Source organism: Odocoileus virginianus, chromosome 13 (assembly GCF_023699985.2).
Source record: "Odocoileus virginianus isolate 20LAN1187 ecotype Illinois chromosome 13, Ovbor_1.2, whole genome shotgun sequence".
NCBI classification, from domain to species: Eukaryota; Metazoa; Chordata; class Mammalia; order Artiodactyla; family Cervidae; genus Odocoileus; species Odocoileus virginianus.
In genome coordinates this window covers 27,930,925-27,945,577 of record NC_069686.1, presented here as the reverse complement: position 1 = coordinate 27,945,577, position 14,653 = coordinate 27,930,925, and the positions used below count along the sequence as shown (strand labels likewise).

The window sequence follows — 14,653 nt, the reverse complement described above, 5'->3', positions numbered from 1 at the left end:
AATGTCTGGAAACATTCTGGTTTTCACGGTTCAGACAGGGTTGGGGTTGGGGGGCAGCGTTGCTATTGACATCTAGTATGGAGTAGAGACCAGGGATGCTGCAATACATTCCATAAAGCACTGGTCAGTGTCCTACATCAAGGAATTAATTATCCAGACCCTACTGTCAATACTGCTCGGGTAATTCTTTTCAGAACTCAGTTCTGAATGTGTCGCCCTTTAAACCCTTCAGGGATTTTCCACTGTTCTTAGGACAAAAACCAGAAACCCTGATCTAGCATGAAGTTGAGTTGCCAACCAAGACAGGAAGTACATTTTCACTTTTTCCGATCCTCTTTACCTGTTTGCTTCACAAAGAAATGGAACTGGCTTTAAAGGATTTTAATTTTATAACAACTATCCTTTTATCTGTTTCCTTTCATTCTGCCTCTTTCCTCTAATTATGAATTCCAAAGAGTGGCACATACTAATTATTAGGAAGTCTTATCATTTAATGCAAATTCACCTTGTGTTCAGATAGTCACACTAATGAACCGTTCATAAATACCAGTGAATCTCACTGGTTCATTTAGCTCAATAAATCTCTCCAGAAAACACACACACATAACCCTCCCTCTTCCCACCCAGCCTCACCAACTGCCCTGTTTGCCTCAGACAACTGAGGCTTGACTAGCTTGACTATGGGAGTGTAGCCTCCCATTACCACAGCTTCATTGTATCTAAAAATATAACATGTTTACTAACACACTTGAAATTGTGTCATTAATAATTAAAGCAAAGTACAAGATGAAGTACAACACCCTTAATTTTAAATTGTTTATTTACTTATTGCTTTGCAAAATGTGATCAAGTTTAATGAGTCTCTGATTATTGCTGTGAAGTAAGGATACCTTACTGTATTCTAAACAAGTTTTGCATATAAAACTCTTTTTTTTGGTCTCCAAGTCATTTCCAGTTCAAAATGTGGAAATGGAATTCATGATCTTTCTCCCCAATTTGGTCCTTTTTCAGTGTTCTTACTGATGTTGGATAGCATAGTCAGTTATGCGTTTACGGAAGTCTGAAACCTGAGATCTTCTGACTCTTCAGTAACCTCCATCACCCCTTCAGTGCTACCACCTGGACATCCCATTTCTGAGTCCTTCACCATCATCCCCAGTGCCCTACCGTGATCTTAGCTGCGGGGACTTACCTCTTGTCTGGACTATTGCAATATGCTCCTAGCGGCTCTTCCTTTCCTCACCCCTGCCTTTCTTGGGTCTAGTTTTGGTTCTGCAGCCTGAACGTGTGTGTGCTCAGTCACTCAGCCAGATGCTTTGGGCACTGCAGACTGAATGACTCTTTTCCCTGATCATGTCCCTCTTTGGTTAAAACGCTTTGGGGTCTCCCACTGCTCTTAGGATAAAACCAGGAACTCGAACACATTATCACCCTTGCCTACTTCTTCTGTCTCACTTTCTACATTCCAGTTCTCTATGCTTCTTTTATTTTCTTCAATATATTACATTCCTTCTCACCACAGGTCTTTAGCACATGTTTCCCTTACTTTTGATGCTTCCTATCCTTCTGACTGCCTCAGGTCTTCCTGTTATATACTTTTATGGAACTGTCTAAATCTCCATCACTTATGCCAAAGTTGTAAATTAGAGTTATTTTCCTGGTTGATTTACTAATGTTTTGTCCCCTCTATCCTATAAGCTGTAAAAGAGAAGGGACTGTATTTGTTTTCCCTCACCACTGAGTTGCATATATGCAACACAGTTAAATGGAATGAATGAAAAAAGTGCTAAGAATTTGAATAATTTAAAAGAGGAGAGCATTTTCTTTAAAGGAAGAACTATGCTATGCATGAAATGAAACACTGGCTAATCTAAAACTAGATGGTCTTGAATATTCACTGGAAGGACTGATGCTGAAACTGAAACTCCAATACTTTAAACCAACTCATTGGAAAAGACCTTGATGTTGTGAAAGATTGAAGGCAGGAGAAGAAGGGGATGACAGAGGATGAGATGGTTGGATGGCATCACCGACTCGATGGACATGAGTTTGAATTAGCTCTGGGAGTTGGTGATGGACAGGGAGGCCTGGCGTGCTGCAGTCCGTGGGGTCGCTGAGCTGGACACGACTGAGCGACTGAATTGAACTGAACTGAACTGAGATGGTACAAAGCAGCCATCACCACTAAATCCAGGTCCTTGAAGAAAACATATAAGTAGAAGCACAATAGTAATCTGATACACACATACACACAAAGAATGTCTTCCTCTTATACACAGATTTGCTGTGCCAAATTTCTTACATGACTCACTCTTCCTGGCATAATCCCTGGTCAAGCCTCTTTTACATCATCAAACATGAAGAAAACAATGTACAAGACATGAGAAAAGCCACAATTTCTACTATCTCAGTTTTGAAACTCTTAATAGTAAATAGTCAACCAGGTAGGATTTTTTTTTTTCCTTAGAAATAATCAGTAAGAATTAGTCCTAGGAACTGACAAGCAAGAAGCAAAGTTTAGTAAAACATATTGATGTTTATTTAGAATTCTGAAGTGAGTAATGTCTGTCATTGCTGTCTCCCAGTTTTCCTTCTGTAGCTTTTTTTGTTAGTCAGAACTATCCCCACTGAGCTTTCCACTCCTCTCAACCATTAATTCTCTTATTTCCAGCTTTTCTAATGATCTTATAAACTCACTTATTCTAAAGTAGAGGTGACAGATGAGGCAACTTCAGAAAGAGTTCCCATAAAAAACGTACAGGAAAGTGTTGAGGCAAAGAAATGAGACTCTAGCGGTGGGATTTTAGCCATTAACATGCAGGGGAGGGCACTGTGGGTGGGAAGGCACACTTGGGGCCCTGAAATCTCGTTCTGTAACGGGTCACTTCTCATGAAGCCTGCTGTGACCGTATCCTTAGTAATCAAATCCTCTGAATGGTTCCAAGACTCAATTGTACAACTGCTGCATTGCTGGGCAAGTTTGACTGCACATTAGAATAACCAAGGGAGCTTTTAAAAAATGGTAATGCCTGGATCCATGCAGATCAATTAAATCAGAATCTTTAGGATGTCACCTGCACCTTAATATTTTTAGAAAGCTTACCCGGTGATTCTAAGTATTTAAACAGAGCAAAACCACTAATCTAGCTATTAGTTATCAATAAAGATTAAAAACAGCCCCTGAACTGTGCAGGGGTGTGTTAATCCTGCTCCACAGTTAGCCTCAGAAAGCCCTTCTTCCCTCATGATTGCGTTCGTGCTTTACGCATGCACCTTCCTACTCTTTCAAAGGAAGCATTCAGCTCCTCTTTTTGCCCTAGGTCTGCGGCACCATTACTGTACCTTGCCTGTGTGTGTATATATTCCTCATGTTTACACTCAAGGAAACATGGAATAGAGCTAATCTGTGTAGATAAGAGAGTTTAGGAAAAGGACAATGGCCAAAAAACTACTATTGTAAGCTTCTAAGACTTATTTCTGTAATACCAAGTATATGACTTGTTATGATTTGCCTTAAAATATTCTTTATTTATACATGGGAGGAATTATGATTAGTAGCTAGAAGAGTTTTGCTCATGCTTTGGGACCGCCCACTCTCTGGATCAAAAATGTGATTTTGAGGCAAGGAAGGCATTCCTTTATGGTAGGTTCCCTTCAGAGCACTCTACGATGTACTTGTTTTAATAGTTGTAAAAAAGTTTCAGGTATAAGAATTAACTAAAAATGGACTAAAACCTAAATATAAAAGCTAAAACTATAAAGCTTTTAGAAGAAAACATAAGTTAAAACTTGTGACCTTAGATTTGGCAACATATCCTTAGATATGACACCAACAGTGTGAGCAACAGAAGAAAAATTAGATAACTTGGACTTCATTAAAATTAAAAACTTGTATACATCAAAGGACATTATCAATAAAGTAAAAAGACAACCTAAATAATGAGAGAAAATATCTATAAAACATATATTGATAAATGTTTTATATCTAGATTATATAAAGACCTCCTACAACTCAATAACAAAAAGACAACCCAAATAAAAAGTGGGCAAAGGAGTTGAACAGACATTTTTCAAAGACAATATACAAATGGTCAATAAGCACATGAGAAGATGCCCAATATCATTAGTCATGAGGGAAATGCAAATCAAAATGACAATGAGATAACACTAGACTAGTATTGGCAGTAATCAAAAACATGGGTAATAAGTATTTTCAAGGATGTGGAAATATTACTAGCATACACTGTTGGCAGGATTATAAAATGGTTCAACCATTGTGAAAAACAGTTTGCTGGTTCTTCAAAAAGTTAAACACAGAATTAGCATATGATATAGCAATTCCACTCCTAGGTATATACCTCAAAGAAGTGAAAACAGGGACTCCAGTAGATCCTTGTGTATGCCAATGTTCATAGCAGATTTATTTATAATAGTTAAAAAGTAGAAATAACTGAAGTCCATCAACAGATGAATAGATAAACAAAATGTGGCATGGAATATTAAAGTCATAAAAGGAATGAAGTTCTAATGCATGCTATAACATGGGTGAACCTTGAAAGCATTATGCTAAGTTATATAAGTCTGCCACAAAAAGTCTGCAAATGTTGTATGAGTTCATTTATCTGAATTATCTAGAATAGGCAAACTCATAGAGATGGAAAATAGATTAGACCTTCCCATGGGCTTCAGGGGACTTCCGTGGTGGCTTAGATGGTAAAGAATCTGCCTGCAATGTGAAAGACTCAGGTTTTATCCCTGGGTCAGGAAGATTGCCTGGAAAAGGGCATGGCAACCCACTCCAGTATTCTTGCCTGGAGAATTCCATAGACAGAGGAGCCTGGTGGGCTACAATCCATGGGGTCGCAAAGAGTTGGACACAACTGAGCGTCTAATGCTTTCTTTCACTTTATGGGCTGGAGGGGATAGGGAATTGGAAGGTATTGATTAGCCAGTTACAGAGTTTCTGTCTGGGAGGATGATAAGCTTTGGAAACAGAAGTAATGGCTGAACAACATTGTGGATGTAATTAATGCCATGAACTGTACACTTAAAATTGGCTTAAATAGCATATTTTATGTTATATATTATACCAAAATAAAGTAACCTAAAAACTAATTGTCAAAGATTGTAGTAAAAAACTTAGTAATACTCAAGTCCTATTGAATACTTGGTATTTTGTCATATTGAAATGTATATGTAATTTACAACTGGTAGAAATATTTTATAGTTTGAAAAATAAGAAGCAGACTTAAAGTTTCAATTATTTTTTAAAGATATTTATTTATTCATATATTTGGCTGCACTGGGTCTTAGTTGCGGCATGTGGGATCTAGTTCCCTGACCAGGGATCAAACCCAAGCCCTCTGCATTGGGAATGTGGAGTCAGCCACTGGACCATCAGGGAAGTCTCTCGACTATCAAAAGCAGTATATTTCAACATTTTAGAGAACGACTATGTTATTTTAGAAAATATTTCAGACTGCCACTGGACCGATTGTGTCACAGAACTAAGGTGATTTGGTACTTCTTAAGAACTTATATGAAGTGGCAGCTGTAGGAAGGAGACAATACTCAGCGTCAGAAGATCTGAGGTTGATTCTCAGCCCGAGACTTATTTGCTGTAAGTTTCAAAAAAAAACTACACAACGTTATAAGCCTCAGTCTTCTCATATGTAAGATGGTATCATTGTTCTGTGTATTTTAAAAATTCAATAAAACAAGATACACACACACACACACACACACATATGTATGTATATATGTAATTGCCAGCAGAAACAGCTACAAGGTGGGAGAAACTCAAATGTCCATTGATGGATAAGTGGAAAAACAAAATGTGTTCTGTACATATAATGGAATATTATTCAGTCTTCAAGAGGAAGGAAATTCTGACACTTGCTACAATATGGGTGAGCCTGGAGAACACTGTTCTAAGTGAAATAAGCCGGTTACAAAAGGACAAGTACTATATGATTCCATTCATGTGTGGTATTTGAAGCTGTCAAATTAATAAAGACAAAGTGAAGTAGTGGTTGCCAGGGGCTGTGAAGAGGGAGAATGACAGGCTGTTGTTTAGTGGGTTTAGAGTTTCAGTTTTACAAGAGCAAAAAAGGTCTGCAGAGTCACTGCCCAGCAGTGTGCGTATGGTGGTGGTTTAAGTAGCGAAGTCGTCTCTGACTCCTGCGACCCCATGGACTGTAGCCCACCAGGCTTCTCTGTCCATGGGATTTTCCAGGCAAGAGTACTGGAGTGGGTTGCCATTTCCTTCTCCAGGGGATCTTCCCGAACCCAGGAATCAAACCCAGGTCTTCTGCATTGCAGGCAGATTCTTTACCGACTGAGCTATGAGGGAAGCATGTACTTAACACTAAAAATGATTAAGATGGTAAATTCTATGTTATGTGAATTTGGCCACAATTAAAAATATCAGTCCCAAATATGTATGTGCTCAGTAAATATGTATTAAATACAAATGACCTCGTAACAATGAGAGGAAGATTGCAAGGGAGAGAATGCCCTGCTAATGTAACTAAACATATAGACTGAAAATTGCCCATGCTGGAGGAGCAATTTCATATTAGTATATGAATTATGACACAGTTTGAGCTTTTTAATTATCAAAGAGTTAAACATTTATAATTTGAGATGCATTTTAATTACTTCCACCTAAGGCCTATAAAGTTATTTTATTTTAAAACAAGGAGTAGAGGGGAAGTTTCAGCCCTAATTGGAGACAGTATCAGAAATAATAAATTTGGCTTACAGTAACCCCACTGGCCACTTAAAAAAATTAAAAAAAAAATTCGATTCTGCATGGAAACACCAGCTTTATGAGGCTCAAGACAAAGTTGACTGAGCTACATTATTAGTTGGTCAATTCACAAGGCGTGTAGAGCTCTATGTGAGCTCCAGGCAGAAAGACACAAAAGAAGAAAACAGTCTGGGCCTTCTGGAGTTGATAGCTCATTTGGGAACATGGCCTACACACACACACACACACACACACACACACACACGTGCATGCACGCACATCACACCTAAATGAAATAGTCATACAGCACAATGAATGACAATGTCAGTAGCAAAAACTGAGTATATAAATGAAGGGTGGTGTCAAAGCTGTTTTTGACAAAACCTTCTTGTTTCAAGAGATCTGTCCCTAAATAGAAAACTTCTCAAATCCCTTGAAAATTGTGACAAAAAATTCCAGGTCCAATGGACAACTCATGGTTTTTTAAAGTCAGGCCCACTTTCGATTACATTCCAAAATTAACATCTACAAAAGAAAAACAAAAGCAACTTTTTGAAAACAAGTTTACCTTATAGTCAAAATATAACCATCCTTTGGGACAGGTTCCATGTTGTTTTGGAATATCTTTCTTTTTTTCTATGACCCAAATCTTTTTTCGCTTACAGATGCTAGGCATAGAAATTGAACACTCTTCACTAGCCCAGAGACCTGGAGGAGAAAATGGTTAGAAGTGATAGGAAATAATGGTGACTCTGTAGGAATTCTGTAATGGTCAATTTTTTTTTATGACTGCTTTGGTCTACCATACTTTTTTAAATCTGGAAATTGAACTATATTTAACTACTAACTATAGAGTTCTCTGTGACAAGAGCTAACTGGGCAAAATGCCAACTCAGTAATTCTAATTTAAGAATGTAGAAATTTTGCAAATACAAGAAAAATGCAAACAAATATTGGAAATGAAATCACAGCACTGTTGAAAGTTTTAAGAACATTTGACTTGTTTAACAAAGGATATTTTTGTAGAGTAATATTTTTGTTTCACTAAGAGTGCAAGCTTTAATCAGTTGTTGTCATGTGAGACTGGGGGCCTGCTATTTCCAGATCTCCTAATTTTTAATAAAAGCCAGAAAATATGAATTTTTGAAAGATTAAGATAAATAAGTATTCTTTGTTTTAAAGTATTCCACTTCAAGGTAAAAAGAGGAAAAATATTCTAAAATAATAGATGATAGTTTCTACTCTAATTCTTAAAAATATAATAATTTTGAAAAAATTTTTAGAAAAAATAACTCAGGAACTTCCAAGGAAGAAGCACTTTTCAACACTGACCCTTGAACAAAACACACACTTTTAGAGACATGCCCTCAGGAAGATGTATCCCAAAGTCCTCAGCCTCTTAGAAAATAATTAGAAAATCTTTATTTTCAGAGTAAAGGTTATAGAATGTATTTCATTAGCATTCAAGTCATGTTCCAGAATAGGACAAGGATGCATGTAAACTGCAAGGGGAGATTCTGTTTTCTAGTGTGAGGGGTATGAGCCAAAAAGATATTGGCATTTTGAAGGAGGGGCTGGAATGCTATTTTCAATTCAGATTAGCTGCTATTCCTCCAGAATCACAAACAGCCTTTCTGTAGGCTGTTGTGACACCTGCTGGCAAAAGTGAGCTGATTAACAACATGGTTTTTCCTCTCCTTTCTCTGCAGTTGCCCTTAAGCCAGAGATCACTTTCCATATTTTTACTTCTCCTGATTTGGGAGGATCTGTTAGGAACATCATTACCTTTTACTGGATAGAAAGAGGAATGGATATGAGTGGACAATCAACCCCAATAACACTGCATTGATGCATAGAATTAAAAAACCCATCTTAGACATACATGTACCTCTAAATCCAACTGATAGAGTTGGTGTTCTAAGGCAAGCCGCAATTAATGCCAAATGTGTGAAAAAAAAAGACAAGGAATTCAAGGAAAATTTTTCTTAAATGGAAAAAAATGTCAGAGGTTAAAGTTCTGGCCAATTATACACTGGATACTACAAAGAGATTTTTTTTTAAATGGGCCCATATTGAAATTTCATAAAGAATAGTATTAGGCAAGTTTTTGACCCATTTCAGTGGGCACATTTTTGGTAGTTTTGGTTCAAGATGAAGGACTTATCTATATGTAAATTATTTTTAAGAACATGAATGCATGGAATAAGCTATACGAAACTTAAGACTGATGAAATTAAAGACATGTGGTTGAAAAGCAAAGTAACCAAACAGAACCTTTTCACTGAATTAATGCAATTAAAAGGAGACTTCAAGTCTTCTGAAAATTATGTTTGCATTATAAACCCCAAAATGGAGTAAATAAAATAACCTGTTATGGATGAAATGAAGCCACACCTCTGGCTCTCATTACGGCCCATAGATCTTTCTTTTCCTCTGTCCCAGTTCTGATATGTTACTGGTGATCCATCTCTCCAACTGCAAGAAAATTACGAAATGAAAGCTCTCTCATTCTGCGCATTCAGTCTCTAACACCATTTCTGGAGTTCTGGGGTATGGACTGGAGGCATAATTATTTTATTAAATTAAAAATAATACTCATGTCTTTAGTTGGGGAAATGAAAATTTATAAGTTAATGTTTGAAAGCCATTCAACAAATTAACCACTAAGATCTAGTCCAATCACTCTGCGAATAAAAAACTTGTCAAATAGGGTTAAATGCAAATTAATCTAGGTCCATACCGAAATTCATCATTGGCTCTTTCTTCCCGAAGTCCAATCCACCAATTTACACCATACTTTGATAGCTATTTAAAAAAGAGAGAGAGAATGTCAGCATTTATTCTACTTGTTTTCCCTTTACACTATTAAGATTAATGGGGTTGCTGTTAATAGCTTTCTATTCTTCAGTATTTTACCCAATTATTTAAAGAAGAGTACAGTAAGGCCTAGCATCTTGAGAAAACCTGAAACTTCATTATTCTAAACTATTCCATCCTCATTATAGAAGAAAATTGGAATCAAATATTTAAAATAATTTTAGTTTCATACATAACTTTGTTACAATGTTTCTTATATATGTGAAAATAAATTTTCTAACTCTCATAGTAGGGATTTATAATGTAATATTGTAAAGTGAAATAGAATGTGAATTCCTTTTTAAACTAAAAGTTTAGTGACTTATTCTCTCAATGATTTATAAAAATTTCCTGCAAAACCACACTACCTGAAAAACAATTCGAGGCATAAAGACCTCAATAGTAAAAAGAACTTGTATTTTAGGCATTAGTCTGGTTGTAAGTATTAGCACTCTCCCACATTCAAAAGGAAACTACAGTATAGGACAAAAGAATACTGCAGTATTTCCAGTGTTTGACAACTAGAAAATTATCCTTCCTATATTTTATTAATTTATGCCATTATTTATCACATAGATCTCAGAACAATAAAGAATAAACTTGAAACATCACAGACATGCATGTGCATATACACATTAGACCAGATGTAATACTGGACTTATGACCCAGGAAATTGAAATTCCCTCTTCAACTATAAAGGAAGAAGAGGCATTAAGGATTTCTCTAAGGCCTCTAAATCAATATTCTTTATTGTGTGTGTGCTGTGTGTGAAATGTAACTTAATTTTTTATGCTAAAAACCTGTTAATCTGAAGGCATTATACATGTAAATTTTCACTTTCATTTCTTCTGTAAAGACTTGGATATGCATTTAAAAATAGATATATATTTTTCCATGTGAATTTCAAGTCATCATACAACAGAACCTAATAGCTCTGTAACATTCTAATTTATACACGAGTATTTTTACTCCTTAACCAGTGTGGCTGTCTGCCACATCAGCAATTTGTGAATAATGCAAGATGGAGCGACTGTAATTTTGGCTCCCTGAGGTGTTGTTTCATGGACATGTTCTTACATGCTGAATTTAGGCTCCTATTGTCAGCCTTTGGAATGGGTCCATGGAGACTGGCTGTGAACTCAGTGGGAGAACCACAACCATTTCATTCAATCTAAAGAGGTCTTGTGTGCAACAATAGTGGAAATCATGGTCTGATTGTTCATTGCCCCAATTAAGGATCTCTAAAGAAAAATTACAACTACCACATCTTAAGTGGCATATTTATTACCACCTCAATTATAGCATGGTAATCCTCCACGTGGTACATCACAACCCGTTGTGACATGGGACAGAACTTCGTAGGTCAAGTTAGAAAATACTCAGAGTGGAAAAATCCAATGTGAAAAACAGATGTTGTGAATTTCAGTTTAGGTGTGAAACCACAACAATAAAAGATACTAGTATTCTTTTGTATAAACAATGGACTTCATAATATCAATTATGTTTTGTTACAAGCATTCATTATAGATAGCATCATATGAAAAGAACACTTACCATAAACAAATAACCCACAGTAATATCCAATATACTAATCTACAAAGCAATATAAGGGAGAACAACCTGTTATCTCTTAAAATGTTTCCATAAAAATAGCAAAACCAAATTATTTTAAGGATTTAAAACACCAGATTTGGGGGGATGACTAATAGATTTGATATATTTTTGTTAGAAATTTTTTGAAATAAAATTGAAAAAATAAGGGTAAATTGCAATTTTGAAATGCAAATTTTTATTGCACAACAGAGCATAACAATATTAGTTCATGTCGAACAACTCATAAAGTGCTCATTGTTTTTATTTTTTTGGCATCGATCAGACCAATAAGATGACTCAAAAAATTTGTTCTCAAAAATTCCCTCTGATCATGCCTTGTGGTCTTCTATTAGTCAAAGAGGAAATTATGCCTCATCACTTTTCCAAGATGGTAACATTCTATTAAAAAAATTCTGCTTCAGCCTTTTAAAAAACTGCATACAGTTTTCTTTCTCAATAATTAGTTCTTCTACTCCCCCAAAGAATGATATTTTTGTCTTTCATATTTCTGAGTTACTGTTCTTTGTAGAGAAGCTATACAATACATATGTAACTTTAAAAATATTTAATTACCTCTATTCTTCCTGCAATTATAGGATGGGTGTGCCACAAAAATGAGTGGTATGACCTCTACATGTTTAGTTCCTCATCCAGAACTTCTGGACTGACCTAAGAAATGTAGGTTACCACAAATACTACCACTGCCTTCAACAAAAATTGCCTAATAGCTACAAATTATGCAGGAGGAAGAACTGCTTTAGAATTATACAGCATTCTTTACTCCACTAAATTTATTATAAAACAATGGCTATTTTTCCCTGTGCTGTATAGTATATCCTTGAAGCTTATTTATTTTATACATAGTAGGTTATACTTCTTAATCCTCTACTGTTATCTTGCCCCTCCCCTTTTCTTCTCCCCAGTGATCATCACTAGTTCATTTTCTGTATCTATGAGTTTGTTTCTATTTTGTTATATTCATCATTTGTTTTATTTTTTAGATTCCACATATAAGTGATACCACACAGTATTTATCTTTCTCTGACTTACTTCCTGAAGCACCATACCCTCTTGGTCCATATATGTTGTTGCAAATGGCAAAGTTTCATTCTTTTTATGACTAATATTCCACTGTATATATATGACACATCTTTATTCACTTATCTGTTGATGGACACTTAGATTATTTTCCTATCTTGGCTATTGACAAAATGTGGTCCACTGGAGAAGGGACTGGCAAACCACTTCAGTATTCTTGCCTTGAGAACCCCATGAACATGCCTTTTTATAAAGGCAAAAAGATATGACACTGAAAGAAGAACTCCCCAGGTTGGTAGGTGCCCAATATGCTACTGGAGAAGGGCTCAGTAAAGAATGAAGAGGCTGAGCCAAAACAAAAACAACACCCAGTTGTGGATGTGATTGATGACAGAAGTAAAGTCTGATGCTGTAAAGAACAATATTGCATAGGAACCTGGAATGTTAGGTCCATGAGTTAAGGTTTAAAGTGGAAGTGGTCAAACAGGAGATGGCAAGAGTGAACATCAACGTTTTAGGAATCAGTGAACTAAAATGGACTGGAACAGGTAAATTTAATACAGATGGCCATTACATTTACTACTGTGGGCATGCATCCCTTGGAAGAATGTAGGAGGCCTCATAGTCAACAAAAGAGTCCAAAATGCAGTACTTGGGTGCAGTCTCAAAAATGACAGAATGATCTCTGTTTGAATCCAAGGCAAACCATTCAATATCACAGTAATCTAAGTCTATGCCCCAATCACTGATGCCAAAGAAGCTGAAGTTGAACGGTTCTATGAGGACCTACAAGACCTTCTAGAACCAACACACAAAAAAGATGTCCTTTTCATCACAGGGGACTGGAATGCAAAAGTACATAGTCAAGAGATACCTGGAATAACAAGCCAGTTTGGCCTTGCAGTACAAAATGAAGCAGGAAAAAGACGAACAGAATTTTGCCAAGAGAATGCACTGGTCATAGCAAATACCCTCTTCCAACAAAACAAGAGAAGACTTTACACATGGACATCACCAGACTGGTCAATACCGAAGTCAGATTGATTATCTGCTTTGCAGCCAAAGATGGAGAGGCTATATATAGTCAGCAAAAACAAGATAGGGAGCTGACTTTGGCTCAGACCATGAACTCCTTATTGCCAAATTCAGACTTAAATTGAAGAAAGTAGGGAAAACCACTAGACAATTCAGGTATGACCTAAATCAAATCCCTTATGTTTATACACTAAAAGTGACAAAGAGATTCAAGGGATTAGATCTGATAGACAGAGTGCCTGAAGAACTACGGATGGAGGTTCAAAACATTGTATAGAAGGCTGTGATCAAAACCACCCCCAAGAAAAAGAAATGCAAGAAGGCAAAATGGTTGTCTGATGAGGTCTTACAAATAGCTGAGAAAAGAAGAAAATTAAAGGGCCAAGGAGAAAAGGAGAGATATGCGCATTTGAATGCAGAGTTCCAAAGAATAGCAAGGAGAGGTAAGAAAGCTTTCCTTAGTGATCAGTGCAAAGAAATAGAGGAAAACAATAGAATGGGAAAGACTAGAGATCTCTTCAAGAAAATTAGAGATACCAGGGAAACATTTCATACAAAGATGGGCACAGTAAAAGACAGAAATTGTATGTACCTAACAGAAGCAGAAGATATTAAGAAGAGGTGGCAAGAATACACAGAAGAACTATACAAAAAAGATCTTAATGACCCAGATAACTATGATGCTGTGATCACTCACTTAGAGTCAGGTATTCTGGAGTGTGAGGTCAAGTGGGCCTTAGGAAGCATCACTATGAACAAAGCTAGTGGAGGTGATGGAATTCCAACTAAGCTATTTCAAATCCTAAAAGACAATGCTGTGAAAGTGCTGCACTCAACACGCCAACAAATTTGGAAAACTCAGCAGTGGCCACAGGACCGGAAAAGTCAGTTTTCATTCCAATCCCAAAGAAAGGCAATGCCAAAGAATGTTCAAGCTCCCGCTCAGTTGCACTCATCTCACACGCTAGCAAAGTAATGCTCAAAGTCCTCCAAGCCAGGCTTCAATAGTACATGAACTGAGAACTTCCAGATATTCAAGCTGGATTTAGAAAAGGCCGAGCAATCAGAAATCAAATTGCCAACATCCAATGGATCATACAAAAAGTAATAGAATTCCAGAAAAACATCTACTTCTGCTTCACTGACTACACTAAAGCTTTTGACTGTGTGAATCATGACAAACTAGAAAATTCTAAAAGAGATGGGAATACCAGACCACCTGACCTGCCTCCTGAGAAATCTGTATGCAGGTCAAGAAGCAACAGTTAGAACCGTACATAGAATAACGGACTGGTTCCACATTGGAAAAGGGTACATCAAGGTTCTATATTGTCACCCTGTTTATTTAACTTATATGCAGAGTACATCATGCAAAATGCC

At 36.6% G+C, this 14,653-nt stretch overlaps 1 protein-coding gene across 1 annotated transcript in view; it reads right to left on the bottom strand.

The window, feature by feature from the left end:
* Window positions 1–14,653, bottom strand: part of PLA2R1 (phospholipase A2 receptor 1) — a 123,594-nt gene that overhangs the window by 19,704 nt on the left and 89,237 nt on the right. The window contains 3 exon segments of the mRNA XM_020903727.2: window positions 7,320–7,459; window positions 9,120–9,226; window positions 9,492–9,556. Of these exon segments, the coding sequence (XP_020759386.2) occupies window positions 7,320–7,459; window positions 9,120–9,226; window positions 9,492–9,556 (312 nt within the window).